The following is a 22,183-nucleotide window of genomic DNA, read 5'->3' as shown; positions in this document are numbered from 1 at the left end:
ATGAAGACTTATAGGAATGAAATTCCCTTTTAATCCTTCTTTCCTAAATGTGTAAGAAGGATGGTTCTGTCAACTGCAAGAGACAAAAAGTGACATTAAGCTATGTTTTGGAGATCGAGTACTTGTATACAGTTTGGTGAGCCTGAAGCTTTAAATCAATCTTCAATCTTCCACAGAAATAAAGAAATCCCCCAATCCCTCTTCCTGAAAGGCAAGCTGCAGCCTTCCTTCCCTCACATTATTTCCCTGTCTTCCTATGGCAGACATCAGGTCAGTCCTAAAGAATATACACAACAGAGAAGGATTCATGAAAACTTTTCTGATTAACGAAAATTTCTCTAAGATACAACCACTAACAAATCTGACCAATGAAAACAGGCACTATTTCACAATCAACAATTCTCAGCAGTGACCATTCCTGTATGTCAACAAGTAAACTAATATTAGTTGTAAAGAAAGCCACAAATGACAATCAACCGTGTCTTTTGAAGTGAAGTCAGACTGAAGGGAAACTCCTACAACATGAACCTGGATGCCTTTGCTAATGAGTAATGAGAGGTATTAAATTACAGGCTGCCAAAGACACCTCCCCTGGAAAAGCCCAGCTTCTACCCAAGGTGAAGACTTATGCAACAGGCTACTGGCTATGGAGAAATCAACAAAGCCTTCTCTGCAAATCAGCACTACTTCAAACTCTCCTAGAAATATACCCTGTGATTTTATTCTTAGTGAGCCACTATTTGTAAAGCTATGACCCTAAATGTTCATAAATAAGTCTACTTGTTTAATTTCTCTTTCCACCCTGACTTAATGAACACTTAGGCACTATCACTGCAGGAGCCATTTCTTTCCTCTTCCCTTTCCCCATCCATAACAGACAGCCCTCTTAGCAAATTTTCATATTTTTCATTAACATTTCTTACATTAAACCCTAATCCTGCCTACAGGTGTGAAAGTACCAAATCTCATCTGACTGGAATGCATTCTGCCAACCCACACAACCTGTTCCAGGTTTTTGCTGGACCAGTCCTCAGACCAGATTAGCTGGGAGTTAAGATACCTACCAGTATCAGGAGAAAATCCTGTGTTTAACTGAACTTTCCAACTTCAGAAGTGTTTTCTAGTAAATACAGCAGTAGGGACAGGAGACAACTTTCTTCCCATTACTGTCTCTCACTTTTAGTAACTAAATTAAAAATATATATGTATTAAGATTACATATGAAGAGCATAGATTATGTTCTCCACTGTACCTGAGGGAGGGAGGAGGGGGAGGAAGGGGGAATCTGGTCCAAATATCACAAAAAGACAAGATTTTGGAATCAATTGTGAATACCAGTCAGATTTGGGCCACAGGAGGACCGTGAGCCTTCCAGACATCATTAACTACAGAAATTTGGCAGACCATTTCTACTCCATACACGTACACTTCTATTCCTACAGAAGAACCAATGGTGACTCATTTTCCCAGACTTCATTTTATGCAGAAGATTGGTGCCATGCAAGTCTGAAAAGAAACAGAATAGATCTATCTGTCTACATTCTAATACAAATGTAACTGGGAAAAGGAGACCAAGCCACACAAATGTTTCTACATTCATCTGTTACATGTCATCATTTTCCCATTTTTCCCACAGTCCAATTTTAGAAATTCTATATTTGGTCTATCAGATTTTGAACTTTTTCCATGGTTAGAAAGGAAAGGGTGGTTACAGCTGAGATTTACTAATTTTTTCCTAATCATACAATCTGAGGTAAAAAAAAAAAAAAAAAAAAAAAGCATTCAAAGACACTGCATTGTTTTGCACTTAATATCTAACTGCAAAGAGCAAACCAGAAAAAATGTTATCTCTTCCACGTGTATTTACAAATCCAAAGTAGTCATGATATTCCAGCCATTTCCAGCTAAGCACTTTCCAATATGGCTCAGGGGATTAGATTTAGCAAACCACCCTGAGTTCATTCCCAAAATGCGACGGTCAGTTTTGCCCACAGAAAACAGCATTTGCTACATTTGCTAGATTATCTCTCTGGAGTGCTAAAACTGGCAACAATAGCAATTATATTTTCATTAGATAAACATAGACTTACATTAGCTTTTTTTGGAAAACTGCATCCCATGCTATAGATTACTACAAAACCTTTCAAACTAACTGTTCATTTCAGTCACTTCTGTTAAATGCAACCTCAGACCACGTGCTTCATCTTCGTCTCTGCATGACTCCATGCAGTGCAGTGAAAAAAATCTTAGTGCTTAAACCCAAAACAAACCATGCTTCTTATTCACATTGATCAGCGTCGCATCCCAGGTATGCAAAGTAGTTCCCAAACAAAGCCACAAACTTCTTGTACAAAAGATTACTGGGAAAGGTTAAGCCTCCTCATTTCTCTTTGATTTCTACTGTAGCAAGAACTACACAAACAGAAGAGCGAGACATCTGCCAGTCTATTCCTTTTCTTATATCCCCACAAACATGCATTTCCTCAAGGAACTACCAAACGCACTCTTATCTCCTACCCATGTCCACCTAAGGAAAGCTCTCAGAATAAGGTCTCCAGCAACAGATTTCAGACTCACTGGTAAGGAAACACGTCTCAATCACTATCAATAATTTTATTGTAACATATATCTAAATAGAGACAATTATCATGGTGAGAGCAGATAAAAAGATGCATTTCAACAAAACGGGCTAACAGCTGCTGAACAGCACTTGACCAAAACAATTAGGAAGCTTGAAGTCACCTTTATAGGTACTTTAAATTTTCCTGATGATTGCATTTGACTTTTTCCTCTTTCAATGTCTGGTTCTCACGTCCTTAGCATTTCAGGCACCAAACTAAGGCTCTGGAGGTGATGTCAACATTTCACAACCCTCAAAGCCATCTACTAATTAACTCAAACTTAACATGGTAGAATGAAATCTGGGGCATTATTCCTGAATTTAAGCACAAATAAGTCTTTGGTCACAATGTCTGAAATAGTAGTTTCTCTGTAGGAGAAAAAACAAGTGCTTTTCAGAATCCTCCACCAAAGCAACATTGTCTTTCTGGTGCCTACTGATTGCAGACCACCAGTTCACAATTCAGATTGACAATTCTGTGTTTTACTTAAGCATTTTATCTTTCTTCATTGCTTTTAATTCATAAAACAACAAATGATTCTAAAACAGCAGCTGGCAAGAAAAAATTCATTATGATACTCACAAAACAGTCAGCTTAGCTAATAAAAGTAACCAGTTGACCCCAGGTAGCGGAACAGTGCATTCTTTAAGTCCACTCCAAAGACCACTAGGAGCACCTTCAGCACCTCACATGTGAGCATGGACAAAGCTTATCTGGTCTGGAGGCCAAAGTATGAAAAGCACCATTTGCTCCTACAATTTCATGCTAAATTTGGAAAAGGGACTGCAGGGGCAAAGTCTCAGTGCCCTTAGTTAGAAAAAAAAAAAAAGTCTCAGCAAGGTCTCCCTGAATTGTTTCCTTACAATACAAAATATTTATTTCTGCAGAAGTTACATATTTGTGCTGCATTACACCTGAATTACACCATTAAACTCCTCAACCCTTTCCTTATTCTGGTATAAGGGTCATGTTAAAAAAAACCCTCAAAGGTAGATGTTTGAGCTGACGAGCACAGCAAAGGAAGCGCAGACGTATCAGATGTGCTGGGTACATGACTCATGATGGAGTGTGTGCAGCACTAAATAGTAGAGGCTCTGAAGCCCCATCCTGTTCCCACTTAGTTTGAAGACCGAATGCCTGATATAAATCAAAGTCATTTAAATTGCTGATTTTAATCAGGATTAAAATTACCAGACAGGAAGCCCTGATCTGAATAAATCAGTCTTTTGGCTTTTTTATTTTTATAATAATTTTTCTAGGGGATGGTCACTGGTTGTAACTATTAAAACATATGTTACAGTCAGTGTTACAGCTGGAAAGATTATCGTGATGAAAATGGGAAAAGAAACAAACAGTGAAGGAATGCTCACCTGTATCCGAAGATCTAGGTTTGCAGGAAAGACTCCACAGAAAAGGGATCTCCAGAAGGAGAACCTTCCCCAGTGGCAGTCAGCCCTTAGATGGGGTCTAGAAGGAATTGCCTTCACCTGTGTTCCCACAGCTGACTCAGTCCTTTCCTTAGGTGATCAATCAGTGGCTCATTTTCCTGACATGTGGTAGAGGCTATGCTTCCAGCAAACAGCTCATTTCTCTTTTGAACTTTCTGTTGGTGATTGTTACAGATTCTACTGATTCACAATTCTATTAATTATATTAATCCACAGCAGAACACTTTCCTTTTTCAAAAATTCATTTTGAAAGTACCTTCAGTGTATCTGTTATGTAAGAAAAGGTGATCGAATTGGCTTTTCTCTGAATTTAAAAATACATATAATTGGTAGATAACTTTTGTTTTGCCCTGTCCCTACACAGAAGAGGGAGGCAGAAGCCTCCTGCTCTGCTCTTCCAGCAGTCTTCTGCCTTAAATGAATTAATGGAACTGAGTGAACCGACAAAGGTACCACATCAGCACAGAACGCTCCTATTGTCCTGTTTAGGGAATTTAGGATACAGTCAATTCAATTCTTTTTCCCAAATGTTAACCTTTGCTGGCTTGATTTCCTTTAAAACTTCAGTGTAAATACAGCACTTAGCTGCTTGTTTAAATGGCTGGGTTACTTTAACAGGTGATGGTAAGTTTAGGCATAAGCTCTCTTGTTTGCGAATCTAAACTGTGGGGTTTTTTGGTTTTATTTCAAACTAAATTTACGGGCCACACAAACCTGAACTATTCAGAACTACGTGTCTCACATTACTGATGATGATCACTTGATGAAAAGAACTACACAGACACACACACACATAAAATAGCAACAGCGAAGAAAGAAAATCACCACACACATGGCAAACAGCAGCCTGAGCCAGTACTGAATTATCCTTCTGGAGTGCAGACTGCAGGTAGGAAAACAACAGCATAACCTCAAAAGCCAAGAGATAAGCAATGCTACGCTGACCTGAGGAAAAGGAGCATTAGGGTAAGACATTCTGTATCTCACAACCTTGTTTTAAAATATCCTCTTACAATTCTAATTCTTTCTCAGTAGTTGTCCTGCATGAAAATCCAGACAGAAAGATATGTGAGGGGTTGTGATGCTGTTCAGACTGTGTCTTCACCATCGTGGGGACTGTACTAATTGAAGTAAGAAATAAACCCTGCAGACAGCTCTGTAGGGACCAGCAGAGAGGACTTAACTTTAGCCTTCCTGTCTCCTTCAGCGTGCAAGGAACACGATTGTTCATGTCTGCAGAAGAAGGTAGATTTTTTCCTTTTCCTGGTCTAATCTATTTTTCTAAGTATGGCAGTGGTTCTTTCCTTTTGCTCCCCTGCCACAAAACAGTCCATTGAGCAGCTGAATCTGAATTACCAGCACTTTGACAGTTACTTTAACAAATTACCTTTTAACACCTGGAGTAGCTCTCAGCTTGATGGTCACCAACATCATCTTATTATTTTAGAAAATAATAACAAGATAATAACAAGACCACAAATCTAAATAATTATTCCCAAGTCTAAAAAGTTCAGCATCACAACCCATGTTAGGCTCTACAGAAAGCAAAGCAAATCAATCTCAGGGCCCTTTGCATGAAGGTGGAACTGGAAGCCTTCTTCCCTTGTGCTGCTGATAGTATGAAGGTGGCAGCTTAATGCTCCTTTTCCCAGCCCCAAAGACACACAGCTGGTGTTGCTATGCCCCAGGCCCTCACAAGCAACGGAGATCCAGGCTGCTGTGCAGAAATCAGCCAGGCCAGAACTCACACAGAAGTTAAAGTACTTAACCACCCACCCCCTCCCCCCCAGCCCTTCAGGCAATGCTTTAACGAAGCAGCTTCTTTGGACTTGCCCTCACAGCAAGAAGGAGCTGAATGATGTGATGAATGACAAACTCTCTGGAATCCATATTAAAGTTGGCTGGGAAAAAAAAAAAAAACATCCCCTCAGGTGTTCTAGCTCATGTTTATCAACCACTGTAGGACAAAATCACTTTACAGAAGTGGGTTTTGTCTCCCTTATTGAATAATCAAGATTCGATCCTCTTCCAGCAGGATGTCCGGTCTCAGAGAGTAGGCTGAAAATGTCCATTACCTTGAGAAATAAAAGTACAAAGAAAAAGCCTCCTGTTTATTCCCATTATGGTCCCAGTCCATGACACACCATGCTGAATTAGTCCTCCACAGTTGACGTCCATTTGCTACAGAAGTCCAGGACTGACATTCCTCGGTTGCCTTAAAACCTGCAGCCTTCACTAGTGCATGGTTCAGAATTTATTTCCAACATCACACCAAACAAAAATAGCTTCACGAAACACCACTAGAAAGAGATTACTGTTCCTCCATTCCCACACATTCTGCTCAATGAGATGCCTAAATCACAACTCAGTACTCACAAAAGCACTGGTCTACCTCGCAGAGAATTCAGCCAGAAAAAAATAAAGTCAACACTAAGGATAACTTAAATATAGCCTAGTTCCGAAATTTCCATCTCCCACATGCAACCGAGCCAGCATTAAGATAAATTCATACGGCAGTAATAGGAGGGATACCAAACTGAAGTAACCAGGAAAAACCCTGTTGCATAACACCAGCAAGAGCTGTGTTGTTTTGTTGCTGGTTTTTTTCCCCCTACTTCCTTTGAAGGAATTTAACTTAGTCCTGCCAGGATGAAAGGCCTTTGCAGAAAAATGATTTTGGAGGAAATTAAGACTTTTTCCAATCACATAATTTTCTTGAAGTGTCAGAGCCCTCCAATTCTTCAAACCTCCACCTTAAAAGCGGAAATTGAAAATATGCTCCCAGTTGTCAAAACACACATTCACCATAAATAAACCCATTAATCACTGCAAGGTTCTCCCTAAATTAATTATACTGTCTTATGAACAATTTTAGTGTGAGGCTACTAACCTGAAAATGTCTCTTCTCTGATATTTAAAAAATAAATGCAGCATCTGCTGCAAAGCATGATAGTCTTTGAGCAACACGACGTATTTATTATCATAAAGCCCTTGTGAAAATACGTTTTCTAAATAAATATTGAACCGCCAGTGGACATCATCTATGCCGAATGAAACCAATCATGGAGTGGCTGCACATAAATACACAGACATTTATGAAACGTATGTACAGTTTTACTGTGAGGAATCTGAAATGAGGGACGTGTGTGTTTTTTGGGCCGTGACAACACCCAGACCAATAACACTGCACATGCAAACACTGAGAACTCTGAAGATCAGGGATTCCTACCCTTGCAGGACAGATGCAGCACTCAGTCAGGAAGTAAAATAGGTGATCTAGCTTGTGTTTATAAATACCTAATCCTCTTTTTTGTAGTCAGAGCCCAGCCCACACGCCTCAGTTATTTGCCTCTATTCTTCCTTAAACTTGCAAGAATACCCCACGTGGCTTTTAAACCCGCATTGCTAGGTCTGAATAGCTTGCAACTTGTGGATCTTTAGTGATGAGGGAGGGAATGGGGGGCTTCTCAGTAAAGACACAGTTAACTTGCTAAACTGCTTTTCTAAGCTGCCATTCAGAGTGCCACATGAACCCCGAAGCAGACTGTACGTTAGAAATGACAGCCCTGGGTTTCTAGGTTCTAAAACAAAAGCCACACATAGGGAAATTTGGAAAACATGGCCAGCACTTGTTGACACTTTCAACTGTTGTCGACAGTGGATCAAGAGGAAGTGTTACAAATGCAGTCACCTGCATAAACACTCAAATAGAACCAATTAACCTGTATCTTTTTGTTCAGCTTGCCAAAAATCAATTTATTACAAGAATTAGCATAGTTCTTTATGCAAGTATTGGCTTCTGCCTGTCAGCAGTAACTTGCCAAGATATCCCCAGTATTTGTTCCAAATATTATCACAATGCTCATACTTCTCTATTCCTCTCTAGACAGAACATCGCCATGAATATCTTACATTTCTTTTCTCACAAGCTCTGTGTCTCAAAGACGAACTAAACGAAGTTAAATGACCCTCTTAACATTCTATTATACAAACAATCCCTTCATAACACAAAGAAGAATAAGAGATTGATTTACATTGATATTTACAAACCAACAAAAGGAATAGAAGCAATACATAAAAACACAGTTGCCAATAACTAGAGAGGAAAATAAGCCCGCTGTTATTTACTATTACCAAAATAGAAGAGACCCTCCATTCTGTTATATAGCACTGGGGCTGGTGCATCCTACTTCCTAGGTAGGAAATGCAACGTATTTTCCCATGCTTTTGCAAGACTAAGCATCTATAACTTTCTTTGCTTTTATCTCAATGCCAAACTCAAATGTCTTGTGATGAAGGCAAGTCAAATTTACCTAAACTGAGTACAGATTCTTCCTGGACAGGTACCACGCTGTGCTGAAAGTATGCATATACTGCCAGCTACGTATGACATTCTGCCACCCTCACAGATGAGGAAAGGTAGCTCTAGAAATTAAGGTCCCTCCCTTACTGAAATGTTATTATTATGTGCAGTAATTAGCAATGGTGTCAGCTCAGTATTACGGCTGAAATATGAAATACTGCAGATGGAACTTAGCTCTGCCATCTACTCAAAATGTAATAAAGTTTTCTCTAAATCGGGAAAAGGCTACGATCCACCTTTTTGTACCATACAAATCTTATTACAAAGTGCTCTCTAAAGAGCTTTTAAAATGTTCTTATGCAAAAATACAGTTCCTTCATCTGAACCAGTAATGATCCAACGTGTGCAGGTCCAAGTAGGTCTGACAAAGCATGGTATTAATTTTCAAGCACATTTGTTGAACAGTATGCATCTAACTTAACCAACCCAAGCACCTTGGTGCCAACCGCCCGCTCCACACACTACAGCATAGACAGGATAGCTCAGCCCACAAAAGGATATTATTACATTTGCACCTTATTGCATTGTCAAACACATCAATCATTCTGAAAACCCGCACTGCTCAGTAGCATAGACTGACCTGAGGGAGAGAAGCTCATTCTCTCCCTTCCAAAACTATGAGACACTAGCACCCAGATCTCTCTAAGAGCTGTTGATTTAAATAAGGCCCGTGGTGCACTGCTCAGCATTTTTCTCTAGATCCATCAGAAAGCAGAATACAGGCAGCCACTAAACCATTATGAACTACCTAAAACGCTTTCCACTCATCCCACTGGCTTGAGAAACTTGCATTGCCTTCTGCCTCCCTCCACAACCAAGTCTGTAAACCGCTTTACAATAGCAGTGAATGGATATATTGAAAGGGGTGGGAGGGAAGTACTGAAATACAGCTTGCTTTAGCAAAACACCACATCATTTAACCAACTTGAGAAGCATGCCTACGGTTTGGACAGAAAGGACTTAAAACACACCCACCTGTTTGTTTACTAACGTGTGAGAGGTCATTTAGACAATAGCTTTCCTGTGAACTGCCGCAGTCTGTAGGCAGCCTGAACAACACATGCACCAGGTAGCTACAGAAACAAGCCTGCTGCCTGCAGGTTTACATCTGCTCAACAGCTCCGTCAAACAAATTCATTGCGTGTGCCACTGGAAAGCTTTTAGAATTCCTCAGATCAGAGCAAAACAAAACAAAACAACCCCACGTCATCACCTAGCTTAACAACCATTCAGAAATCACACGGCACGACGCGCTGTGAGGCCTTCGTGGACTGCGAGGCCCATTTCTTTGGGTGTCTGCACTCCTGGTGCAGCTGGAGGGACAGAAGCATGCCGCAGCCCCCAGCACTGCCCCCCACCAGGAAACCTTCCACTACCTTAGCAAGGAACAGCTAAGCACATGGGAAGCGCACCACTTTCCACAGGTAATGAAGCACTTAATGTCTCCCTCCTCTCCATTCCCACTGCTGCTAGAGAGACCACAAATGGCAGATCATGATGTGAGATTCAAATGTATCCGAGATTCTCACCGCAATGGTTTCAAGAACTTCCAAAAAATACCAAGAATACAGTGTGCTTCTGCTGAATGTTATCCTCAGATTAAGCAAATAAAGCACTCGAGGCAATTTCCCCCCCAGCTTTCCAACTAAGAAAAACTGGCTTTCAAAATATGATACTAGCGACTGAGAAGAGAATTCATACCTCGGATACAAACACATTTGACTTTCTCATCTGCACTCAGGATACCAACCCATCTCCACTAGGACAACTGCACTTGACATTCTACATTTTTAAGCAGGAACAAGCAGCTTTGCTTAAAAAGACAAACAACAAAACAACAACAGTGTAACCTGCAACCAATTAAACCAAAGGCAAAAGCAAGCAGATCCTACCTAACGTGAATTATTGCAAAAATCCTGACATTATGTACCTGAATATAAATAGCATATGGATCCTGTCTAGTAAAAAAAACATATATATTTGATATCACACTGCTACAGTTGCAATAAAACTGATTACAGTTGTATAAAACTGCAAGCATTTAGCTTCCTCCCTTCACAACAGGAAAGATGTATTCAATCTTAAAACATGTAAGAACTGTGCTTAAAATAAAAAAAAAAAAAAAAGCACCTCTAAAATGAGATGACATATTTCATACCAGTTTGTTTATGCTAGTTTTGTAGCATATGAAAATCACCATTTTTCACTTATTGGCCTCAAGTTCTCTTCCTGCCTTTACAAACATCTAAGTTTGCAAATGAAGAGCTCAGAAAAGTTCCTCTACCTTAAAAAAAAATTAATTACAAGCAGCCTAAAAATGGGAGGGGTGGGGGGAATCCAAAGCTGCTATTGGAGGTGACCAGCATGCCTCACTCCTGCCTTTACCTTTGTGGGAAAGCTAGCAGGCCCTATTCTTAACACAGCTTTATGGTGTACGTTCATTATGTGCACACTACCCACAGCACATGTCACGGAGCTGGGAGGTAAACAATTTTGAAACCAGAAGCAAGCATCTTCTCAAGTAACCACTACTGTCATTTGACATCTGGAACACGCTGCATCAGAAGAAATACCGTTATCCCCAGTGCTGCTGTTTACCTGTTGTGATTCTATTGAGTTAATTCCAAAAAAAAATAGCATCTCTGAGAAAGGAGGAAAAGAAATAAAATGCAAAAAAACAACTAAACAAAAGCATCCCACTTAATCACCCAGCCATAACTTACTGTAAAAGCAAATCATCTATTCTAATCACAAAGTTACAGTTTCATGAAAAATCCCTTCAGAGAATTATAACTTATCTCACCTTTACCAGTTCTCCCATTACAAAGCCATAGAAATTGTCTTCAGCTGACTGCTTTCAGAAGTCCAGAAGTAAGGCAGAGCGTTGGAGCATCACTTAGCAGCAGCAAACAGCTAAACTGCCCCAGCTGCCTCACCTGGCTCACCCTTAGGCAGACACATATGAAAAGACCAGAGAGAGGTTAACTAGCCAGATGTTCCAGATGTTGACAGGTTTGCAGCACCTACTCATAGTGTAAACAGTGTGCCATGCAAATACAGCTAGTCCATTTGGATAAAGATGGCTAAACCTATGTGTTCTTACCACTGGACTAAAGCAACAGGAAAATTTGTAATAAAAAAGAAGAGAGGGACAAATTTGCCATCCCCAAGGAACCACTTTCTCGTGACAGCATGTATTTTGACACAAAATGAAAGAACGAAACAGTCTGTTCCATGTATTCAAACATCCATAACAACTGTAAAGACGGTGTGTGCCAACTTCCTGGAGCCCCTCTCTGGCTGTGACAGGACTGCCAGACACTTTACCACAGCCACGGGTGAGGGGAAGGGAGGACTGAAATCAGTTTTGCTTTTGCTATTCTGCATTCACTAACCTCCATTATCACTATCCACTGCCGGCAACAAAACTGTTACCAAGATAGGCGGTGGTGAAAATATAAAAGGAGAAAGCTTTTAACAATGAAACGAAGGAGAAAAAACAATGTATCCTTTTTCTGTTTCGCATTAAGTACAACGTATATTCAAAGTGTTAGAGAAACCCAGACAGCTTCTCTGGACGAAAAAAACATGAAGCCAAATTCTCTAAGACAAATTTTCAAAACTGCAGCAATCCAGACTTGAAACAATTTTCCAGCCTACAAACTCGTTAGCACAAATTATTTATGTCATCATAGCAGGAAAACGGATAGGATCTACAGATTACTTGGAACCATTACTTAGCATGCAGCCATGTACTACAAGCCGCAATGCTTCAGCCAACCAGGAGCCCAAACAACGTGGCTGTCATCCACCCACAGAAGTCTACCACCAAAAGCAGGAGTCCACCCAAGTCTTCAGAGATCCATTACCTGCTTCAGGGAGAACCAGAACTACGTGCAATGAAAAGAGACGCTGCTTGCCAAAAGCATTATTAAAAATTGGTTATTTAATGCTTGTAACAGTTTTCACTTATGCACTGGAATGCAACTCAGAGAAATCAGAACAGCAGCCACCAGCCCCAGAGACAAAAATGAGCAACAGTGAAAATCACAGCTGAAATGTAACAATCCTTTCAGCAGCCCAAAGACGACGACTGCCAGCTAAGATATATTTTAAAGTCATTTTCTCAAATAGTAGAGCATCTGTAACCACAAAACTCTGCATAAACAGAAGTGGCAGGAAATGCTGCAATTTCTCTCTTGGCTAAGTGCTGCTCTATCCTCCTTATTATAAGGGAATGTAAATGATTAAAAAACTCCAATACCTTCCATAACTCTCCCAATCTCTCATCTGCCATAACCAACTCCCTTCCTCCCTTAGATTAAACACAATGAAGAAGTGCCAAAGTATCACTGTGGATTAGATATGAGCCAAAGGAAAGAGAAAGAAAGCTGAAAATATAGAAAATGGATGCATATCAGGCCAGGGGTTTTTCTTATCTGATTAGTACATCCCCTTCTGCCATCAGAACCGATCACTGGTCACCCTCCACCATTACAAATCCTTGCAGCGTAAATCCTTTCACGTTGTCTTTTAAAGCACAGTCTAAAAGCTGCCATATGGGTACACGTGCTGGTTTATAGAAACACGCATGTGCAGTCATACCGACTGCTTGTTGTGATAATGTGCAGGGGAAGAGTAAGGCTGGGGAACAACTCTGTTCCTTACCTACGTGCACAAAATCCAATGACTTCTGAACAGGCCTGAGATTTCCTGAAGTGGCATAAAAATAATGCAGGAAACCTCCACCAAAGAGGCAGAGTCCAAGAGCCCACGATTTATTAAAAAGCAACTCACAGAATCATGGATTGGCCTGGGTTGAAAAGGACCACAATGACCATCCAGTTTCAACCCCCTGCTATGTGCAGGGTCCCCAACCACCAGACCAGGCTGCCCAGAGCCACATCCAACCACATCCTAGCAGCTTTGGTTCACTCCTCCAAGCTGCAGTTGCTGAGAAGCAAGGATCTTGCAGAACCGTATACAGCCCTATTTGAAAACCTTGTAGAAAGCGGCCATGATGAAAAATACAGAGTGAAAATGGGAGAGTTGTTGGTCTTTCTGTTTATTAGCCTAGCTCTTCCAAAAGTCATGAATTCAAACCTCTTTTCCACTCCCTGTGTGCTGCGATTGTGCAGAGCAACAGATCTTCTTCTCTACCAACAGCACTTCAGCATTAGCCTTAACAGTCAGAGGAACCTACAGAAAACACAAGGAGATTACAGGCAGACACACTTCTCTCTTCTCACAGGTCAGCTAAGTTTAAAGTATTCATATCTCCTTACAATTACACTGTACGTGGTGGCAAGCAAAATCAATCTGAAAGCGGGAAGTCTTGAAAGAGAGCAGCTCAGCCCCTTCCTGTAGGCAAAAACAATATTCAGCAGCTGCTATCTTATTAACCACCACAAGTTTAAAAACACATTTATTTCTAACCTCAGTAAAACTGGGTTGCAAATATTCCAAAAGCAAACAGGAGCAGACTGCAAACGCTGCGCACCTGAAGTACGTGAGGGGGAAACAAAAGGGTAATCAAAATTATACAATTTTATGACTCACCATCTTAGACAAACTAGGAAAATAAATATTTCAAACTGCTAAGGCTCCCAAATTCCCACTGAACATGCAAGTGTGTTGCTTATCTGAACAGCCCGCGAGATCTCAGCCTAGAAAACTGACTACAGGTTCCCAGCTCCAGCCTGAGACTGAACCTCACATTTCAATTCACCAGACTGAACACTTGAAGGACTTCTGTCAGCAGTTCCTGGCTGTCAGACCTGTCCTTAAACCCCTGCTAATCCAAGCACATCTCTCACATGAATTATACATATTGGAGTAATATGCAACCAAATGGCACATATGTGTGAGTGGCTAAGTAAAAATGAACTCTGACTCCTTTGCTGCTTCTCACAGTGCTCTCATGCCCTGCCTGTATTAAGGGACAGGATCACTCGCCCCTTTCCAGAGGTTACTGTGCTCTGACAAAAAGGGTGTGCAAGCAGGTAGGCACGTTTTAACTAACATCCCATGTGTTTGTCCTGGGATAAGGGCAAAGTTTCACAGCAGGATTAAGGTGTTGTAAGACTGCGCTGCCCATGGGAGGGACAGTCAAACAAACCATGGACCTGATCCAGCTGAAAGCCATCCCAGAATGAAAGGAAAAAAAAAATAAATTCTATCTTCCCTACCTGCTTGGTGAACCCGCTGACCAGAAAGCTCCATGTGCAAAGGGGGGCAGCCAGAAAACACAGCCATTCACCTCAGATGAGACCTCCTTGGAGGCTGCAGTTCCCACTTATACCAGTTCAAGCTACTTGTGAAACTTTGAGCTTTATGTGCACAAACTTAGGTTAGCCTAAATGCAGTCAACTGTGTGTGTGTTAATGTTTTTGGCTCTGCTAGCAGAATAGTTTTGGACAACTTCCAGTCAAAGTCTTTCCTCCTGAACTCCATCAGGCCTCAGACTTCAGGGCAGGACTTTGCACCCTGCTGTTTGGCCAAGCTGAAGGTAGATCTCACTATGAGCACTTACAGTGTCAAAACACAACTTTCTCTGCTCCAGATATGGCTCATTCAGACCCAACCCGCTATCTCTTAAAGAGACACGTTTCATTTAAAGCACATAAAGGTCACCAGAGGCTGGCAGGGCTTGCAGTGAAGAGTCTCTCTATTCCTTTCCATTTGCTAAGATGAAACCTATTGTGCTGATGAGCTGCAAAAGGAGGTCAGCACAGAAACTCCTCATCCTAAAGGACAAGAATCACACAGGAGCATCAAGCATGAGTCGCTATGGAAAGGAGAACTAAAATGGGAGAGGCTGTGGAAAGAAACAGAGATCCACCCTTAGAGGAAGAGCAAAATAAAAAGGGTTACAGAATGACTCCTTCCATGAGGCATATGAGGGGAGGAATGTTGTTGGCCTAGGATTTAATTCTGGTGTCATCCCAGCTCTGTGTTCACCACCAACCTTACTCTCATGCAAACAAGCTCAGGCACTGCTCACTAGCTGCAGAGATGCTTAATTCCACTTCATCATCAGGCATGAGTAAGGGCAACGGTATTTTATCTCTTGTGGAAAATAAGAAGAACCATCCGAAAAATATCTTTCTTTTCACCTTTTTGCAATGATAGAGAAACAGACCTTTCCTGTAGAGTAACTGATGAACCCCTGAGCACCTGTACAGAAGCTGCATAGCAATGCTATGTGAGAAGCACAAGAACTGCACGCAGATGCATGAACACACACACAGGTACCTAACAAATACAGCACATGTGAGCTGTAAGAAACTGCCTACAAGACCAATGGCACCACTTGACGCTCAGTCTCATCACTAAGACCCACAAAGAAGTTGCATATTTCACTGGGGATACCCTCTCCAATAGAAAGGAAGCAAGAAAAAGGGTAACTGCTTTCCTGGGGTGGAATATCTGCGAACAAGGAACAGATACAGCCAGACTGCTGTAATTCCAAACACGTCATTCTGTTCCTATACCGACCAAGCTGAAGGCACTGCTCTGCCCATCTCCCTTCTCACAGGTAGGAGGGATGTGACCATTCACTTCCACGAGGCGGTGCATTAGCCCAGGGTGTGTAAAAGAGCACTGATGGAAAACACTGTGTTTGCCAGCTGTGCTTTCTCCAACTTTAAACCAACTCCGAACTGGCATCGTGTGCCCTGGCAGGGGAGCAGAAAGGATGATCTAATAGGTCAGTTAACTTCCATCACTGATTTCTAAATAACGTTTTACGGTGTTTAAAAATCATTTTTCATTCAGGGTTATAAACGGTCAATCCGACACAGTGGCTATCAAGCCCATCATGATGCTAAATAAGAAAAGTGTTGAAGAGCCTTTAAAAGAGAAAAAAGTAGCTCCAGCACCTTTAAACACTGTGGCAGAGCTCAGATGCAAATGTACGTGCATCAGAAGTTCAATGTGGTAATTACCAAAGTAGAGCTTCATTGGACAAAAATAAATGACAAGGCTGCACAGAACAGCAGAGTCAGGGATAGGATGTAGGTAGTTTAATTTGGCAATATATATCTTACATACACTACTGTATACTAAACATGTACTGGTTATGTCGTATACATACACACACATACAGCCTCTGGACCACATTCACACAATACTATGGATGCAGGGCCAGAAGAGCTGCAAACGCAAAGACAGATTAACTCACAAGCACTGAAATAATGCGTTGATGTTTCCTGGAACCAGAATTTTGGATGGTCTGCAAATGTTCCCAATGCTTCCTTCACAGCCTCACTGGTATGACATTCTAATCACCCAACCCAAAAACACAGAGAACAACTGTGGCTTTTGCCAGGTTGGACTGGAAAGAAAGAAAAAAAAAAGTTCTCCCAGCTATATATAAACAACTTGGATTTTGGGGCACATCCCATTCAATGCCTGCAAGGGCACAAACAAGTTCTGAGACACACTGCTCTCCTCAAATGGGATAGGCTAAACCAGCTAGCAGTTCAGATCTTTCAAAATTCAGCCAGCAAAAACTTGGTCTATGGCAAGATACAAAGTCAAAGTAGATCAGCAGTTCAAAAGACACAGCCAAGCCCGTGCTCTTATGCCCCTTCCCAAAAAAGGCTGCCACTGAGAACCACCTCCTTGTTTACATGGGGTCCTAAACAGTTCTTCTCTGAAAGAGCAGTGGCACAGCTGCCCAGGGAGGTGGCAGAGTCACCATTCCTGCAGGTATTCAAGAACCATGTGGATGTGGCATTGAAGGACGTGATGAGCAGTCAGTATTGGTGGTGATGATGGATGATTTTAGTGATCTTTTCCAACCTTAACGATTCTACGATTCAATCAGGTACCTATGATTCAGTAGGTACCTCTGTGAACCTAGGGAGCGAGCACTGCCCTGTGGTTCCCCAGCCCTCCTGATGGAAGTGAATGCACACAGCAGCCCTCCCTGCCCTCGCCTACCTGAGCAAGGGAAAAAAGCCTAATGCACACGCTGGTGTGTTAAGTCAAGGCAAAAGAAAACAAGGAACACAAAGCTGGTTTGGTAAATAATCCCAACTCATTTATACTGTGAAACTTCTTTGCAAACTTCTGACAGCCAGACACAAGGAACTTTCTGCTTTGATTTTCTTCTTGCTTTTGGTTTACCATACTATTAAAAAATATAAAGGTTTCAAATTAAATGTCTTTCAGTTGCTTTGAAAAGAGGAACTTCCCAGGCTTTAAGTACAAATTTCACGTGCCAGTGAATGTTCCCTAATGCTCTCAGATGAGACAGAAGTCATAATTAACATTCTATAAGTGAAACGGAGCAGATTACACTTCTACATATTTCTACAACGCACATCCTTATAAATAGAGCAGCCGCTGGAAGCGAGTGTGCTTTGATCAAGGGTTAGAATTGCTCTTCTTAAACGCGAAAGGTCCGTGCACATCCCGTACCGACACACGGCACACCGCCGCCGTGCAATTACCGGATCCCTGCCAGCTATCGCTACACGGGGCTGCTCTCAGCTCCTCGACTTTCCTTCCCCACGCGAAGCAAAAGAACACGGACGGCCGCAGCCGCGTCGCCCCGTCGGTCCCCGCAACTTCAGCACGGCAGCCCGCCCGCCCAGACACACAGAGAAGGACCAACCCTCGAGCTGCCCAACCGCAACCCGGCAGCGCTGCGGGGCCGGGGCCGAGGAGAGCACGGCCCGGAGCCGGCAGAACGCCGGCAGCCCCGCGGTTAGTCGGAACGGCCGTGCCACCACGGCAGCGGCAGGAGAGCGGCGAGATGCCAGCGGGAGGCTTCTCCGCTTCCTGCGCGCGGACTCCCCCCGCCCCCGCTTTGTGTGGTCGCCGCTGCGCCCTGCCCCTACGCGGCCGGGCCGGGCCGGGCCCCCGGGGAGAGGCCGGGAGGCGGCCGAGGGGCGGGAGGCGGGGGGGGCAGCGCGGAGCTTTTGTCTGCCGCCGGAGGAGCCACCCCCGCCCCCCGCGCGTCGGAACGGGCAGACAAAGCGGGGCCGCGGGGAGGGACGGGGGGAAGGAAGGTGCCGCCGCCGCCGGGGCGCCGGGAGCAGGGCTCGGCTCGGCCCGGGATGGGCGAGGGAGGGTCCGCGGGAGGGACGTGCGGCGCTCGGAAGCCCCGCCGCCGCCTTCCTTTTTCTCCTCCTCTTTCTCCTCCTCCTCGTCCTCCTTCCCCCGCCGCCCATTGTGCGCCCGGCAGACAGAGAGCGGCCGCCCGCCCCCGGGCAGCGCGGTGCGGGGACGCGTCGGGACACACACGGCAGAAGGAACGCGCGGCCACCGCTCCCCGTACGGCCGCGGCCGGCGGCCCCGCTCCCCCCGCGCCGCCTCTTATTATTCATCATCGGCGCAGGCTGGGAGTGGGAAACTCCGCTTCCTACTCGCAGCCGCGCTCAGACCGGCTCAGCCTCCGCCCCCTGCCCCCCCCGCTCCGCTCCTCGCCGAGCTCCTTAAAACCCGAGGAAACTTTAGGCAGCGCCCGAGCGCCGGCTGCCGCTCGCCCCGAGAGCCCCCGGCCCGCAGGCGGGCAGCCTCGCACCGTCCCCAAGCACGGCTCCGGCCCCCGGCAACGCGGTCCCTCTCCCAAACCCCCGCCGGAGGAGCCGGGGAAAAAGTTTGTCCTCCCGCCGCGCCGCGCCGCGCCCCCCGAGCGGCCCTTACCATGATCAGCGTGTGGTTGCGCTGCTCGGCCGCGGCGGGCTCGGCGTCCTGCGGCTGCTTGCTCGGCGGCGGCTGCTTGCCGCCCGCGCCCGTCTTCTTGGCCCGCTGCTCCAGCGTCCTCTGGTAGAGGCTCACGGTGTCCCTGCGCTCCAGCTCCAGCTGCTCCGCCTGCGCCTGCTGGTAGCGGCTCTCGCAGCTGACATGGTGCCGCCGGCAGCCCTCGATGCGCTGCCGCAGCCGCTCCACCACGGTGCTGTGCTTGGGGACGCCGCCGCCGCCGCCGCCGGCCCCGGCGAGCCCTCCGCCGAGGCCGGCGTTGATGCAGACGCTGCTGCCGTTGGCGGCCGGGGCCGCGAAATCCCCCATGCCCGGCCCCGCGCGCGCCGCTCCGGAGGAACTCGGCGCGCTGCCCCCCGCGGGGTCCCGCTCACAGCCCCGCGGGGCGGGGGGGGCACCGGCATGTAGCGGGGAAGCGGCGATCCCCGGCGAGCGCTGCTCCTCGCCCCCAGCCAATCCCCCTCGAGGAGCTCCAAAACATGAAGGAGGAGAAGAGCGGAGCGCGGCGGGGGGGGCGGGAGGGGGTGCGGCGAGCGGGGAAGGTGCCGGGGGTGACCGCCGGGAAGCGGCGCAACAACTGAGCGGCGGCGGCGGCCAACTCCGGGGCTCAGCGCGGCTCTTCGCCTCCCGCGGCTCCTCCGCGATCCGTGGTGCCCAGAGCGGCTCCGCGGGGCCGCCGGAGGTCGCTCCCAGAGCCCGCGCTCCCCATGGGTGAGGGGAACACGCGCCCCTCCGCACGCACACACACGCGCACGCGGGGATGGCACACGCACACGCGGGGACTCCGCACGCGCCCACGCTCGCACGCGCCGTGCACACGCCGCACACTCACTCGCGCGCCCCGGCACCCAGGGGCGGGCACGGCCGCTCGCTCATTGTACGTTCCTCCTAGAGAAAAGTTTGGGCTCTCGTGCCGCGCCGCGCTCGCAAAGTACTCGCGCTGCCGGGCTGCATGGCAACGGGAACCCAGCGGCACGCCTCGGCCCGCGGCCGGCCCGCACATGCACGAGCCGGGGCCGCGCCGGGGAGAGCGGAGCCGCCGAGCCCGTGCGGAGCGCCGCGCTCACACAGCCGGGCGCCGCGCTCCGCCGCCGCCACAATGATCGAGGGCCCTCCTCCTCCTCCTCCTTCTCCTCCTCCTCTTCTCCTCCTCCTCCCCTCCGTGCCAGCGGAGTGATACAGGGCGGCAGCGCTCGGCGCACGGCGCGGCTCCCCGGGCCGGGAGGCAGACCCGGGGACAAGGTGCAAAACCCGGCGCGGACGCCGCCCAGCAGGAGCGGACGCGGCCGGGCCCCCCGGCGCCGCGCGGCTCGGCGCGGCCGCCACCTGCCGCCCCGCTCGGCCCCCCTCCCCGCCGTGCCCGGAGCGGTGGCCCCGCGGGGGGGCACGCCGCGTTTCCCTCCGGCGTGAAACCGCTGCATAACGAACGGCGAGAAGCGAGCGGCTCGAGCCCGCCGAACTTCTGCGTTTGATGCGGCGGGGAGCGCTGCCGGGTCGCCCGCAACCGGACGGCAGCGGCCGGAGCGCTCCGTACGCGCGCGGCTCTCGCGTTCAAAGTGTCAGCCGGTGTTTGCCAACTCCTTGTTGAACGGAGACGCGTGAAGCCGAGCCCCGTCTCTCGGGGACACCCCTCTTCTGGAACGCGCCGCTGGAAACAGGGAGAAGTGGGAACTCGCGCACCGGGCGTGGGAGCTGACCTACGCCGTCCCCGTTTGTGCCGCGGCACGCTGGCACAGGGCACGGCTTCCGAGCTCCCGACAGCGGCAAAAAGCCGCCTTTGTCTCCTCGGCAGCCTCAAAGTTGGCTTTTATCGCGTTCCTATTGCGACAGCTCCCGGCCACGAGCAGACTAAATCCTTACCAGCGGGCAAATGACACCGATCGGCAATGAGCGCCTCGCGAGGCCGGCGGGGGCACGCGGGCTCGTCCCCCTTCTCCCCCCCGAACTCTCCCCGGCAGCGGCCGAGGAGCAGAGCTCAGCCCCGCCGCTCCGGAGCTCCCCGTAGTGCCCCCTGCAGTCCGCCGTGCGCCGAGCACCGGCACCCCACGGAGCGGCGAGGACCCGCGCGGATCTCCGGGTCCCGCTCCTGGCTCGGCGCCGTGCTGCCATCCGTGAGCTTTCGGCAGGTTTCGGCGAAGTTTTGCGGTAGCCAGAGCTCGGTGCTGGAAGCTGAGTGGCGGTTGTAAAATAGCCGGCAATAGCCGTGAGGTTTCACCGTTTGGTTTTGGGTCGCTTTTATTTAAGGATGCTAACGCTGAGGCTCCTGAAACACTACAGCCGAAATCTGCTGTTTGGGGAACTATATACATTCCCAAGGGCCGAGGGATATATGGTGCACTCGCTGATGCCTGCCAGTATCGGTTGGCAGGGCACTAATTGAGGGTTACAGGAGATGATTGCCTGGTAAAGGATCTATTCAGTCAGTTACGATTCTGAAAAATTACAAAGCATGGGCCTCATCTGTGAAAAGAGACGCAATATGAATATACAGCATACGTTCACAAGATGATTATCATGACAGAGATCTGTCTAATTAGGAAGAATCTATTTTAATGCTAAGAAATGAAAGAGCCCAGCTGGGAGAGGAATTCAGAGGAAGATGCAGCAACATGACTGCTAAGCTGACAGCAAATGCAGCCTAAGCATGTTCCAATGACAGCTTCTAAAAAAAAAACATCTCAGCATTTAATCAATAGCAGCTTCGGAACAAGTAAAGCCCCACAGATAACCCAGCTAGTCATATCAATGGGAGGAGCTCCATAAATAACACAGAAAATACGTATTTGCAGAGCAACATACTGAAACCACTTCCCCTTTGTCAGCCGAGTTAGGGGCTATCCCGTAGATGGGCAAAGTTGAAAGTACCCTGAGGATAAAGCTGATCCCTGCTGTGCCAGAAAGGCCGGTGCTCTCACACAGGTTGCAAACTGCTGCTTTGGGGCAGTAAGTTTCAAAGCACCATGGGCAGGAGAGTGACTTTCGGAGCGGCTGCCTGGGTAGAAACCTTGCTGAGTGCTCCTACCATGATTAAATGGTTC

General features: G+C 46.6%; 1 protein-coding gene across 3 annotated transcripts in view; it reads right to left on the bottom strand.

Annotated features, from left to right (window-relative positions):
- The window catches only part of MAML3 (mastermind like transcriptional coactivator 3), a 201,691-nt gene extending 179,999 nt beyond the window's left edge, over window positions 1-21,692 (bottom strand). For 2 of the 3 annotated variants that reach the window (XM_031588809.2, XM_090138645.1), the window contains exon 1: window positions 19,089-19,469. In XM_031588809.2, coding sequence (XP_031444669.1) covers window positions 19,089-19,454 — 366 coding nt within the window. In that variant the 5' untranslated portion in view covers window positions 19,455-19,469. Of the gene's footprint in view, window positions 1-19,088; window positions 19,470-21,005 lie in introns of those variants that run through there. The other variant, XM_090138646.1, reaches the window with a different exon arrangement.
- Between the last annotated feature and the right edge of the window lie 491 nt (window positions 21,693-22,183).

Source organism: Phasianus colchicus, chromosome 4, assembly GCF_987193195.1.
Source record: "Phasianus colchicus chromosome 4, bPhaCol1.hap1.1, whole genome shotgun sequence".
NCBI lineage: Eukaryota > Metazoa > Chordata > Aves > Galliformes > Phasianidae > Phasianus > Phasianus colchicus.
This window is presented reverse-complemented; position numbering and strand designations above follow the sequence as displayed.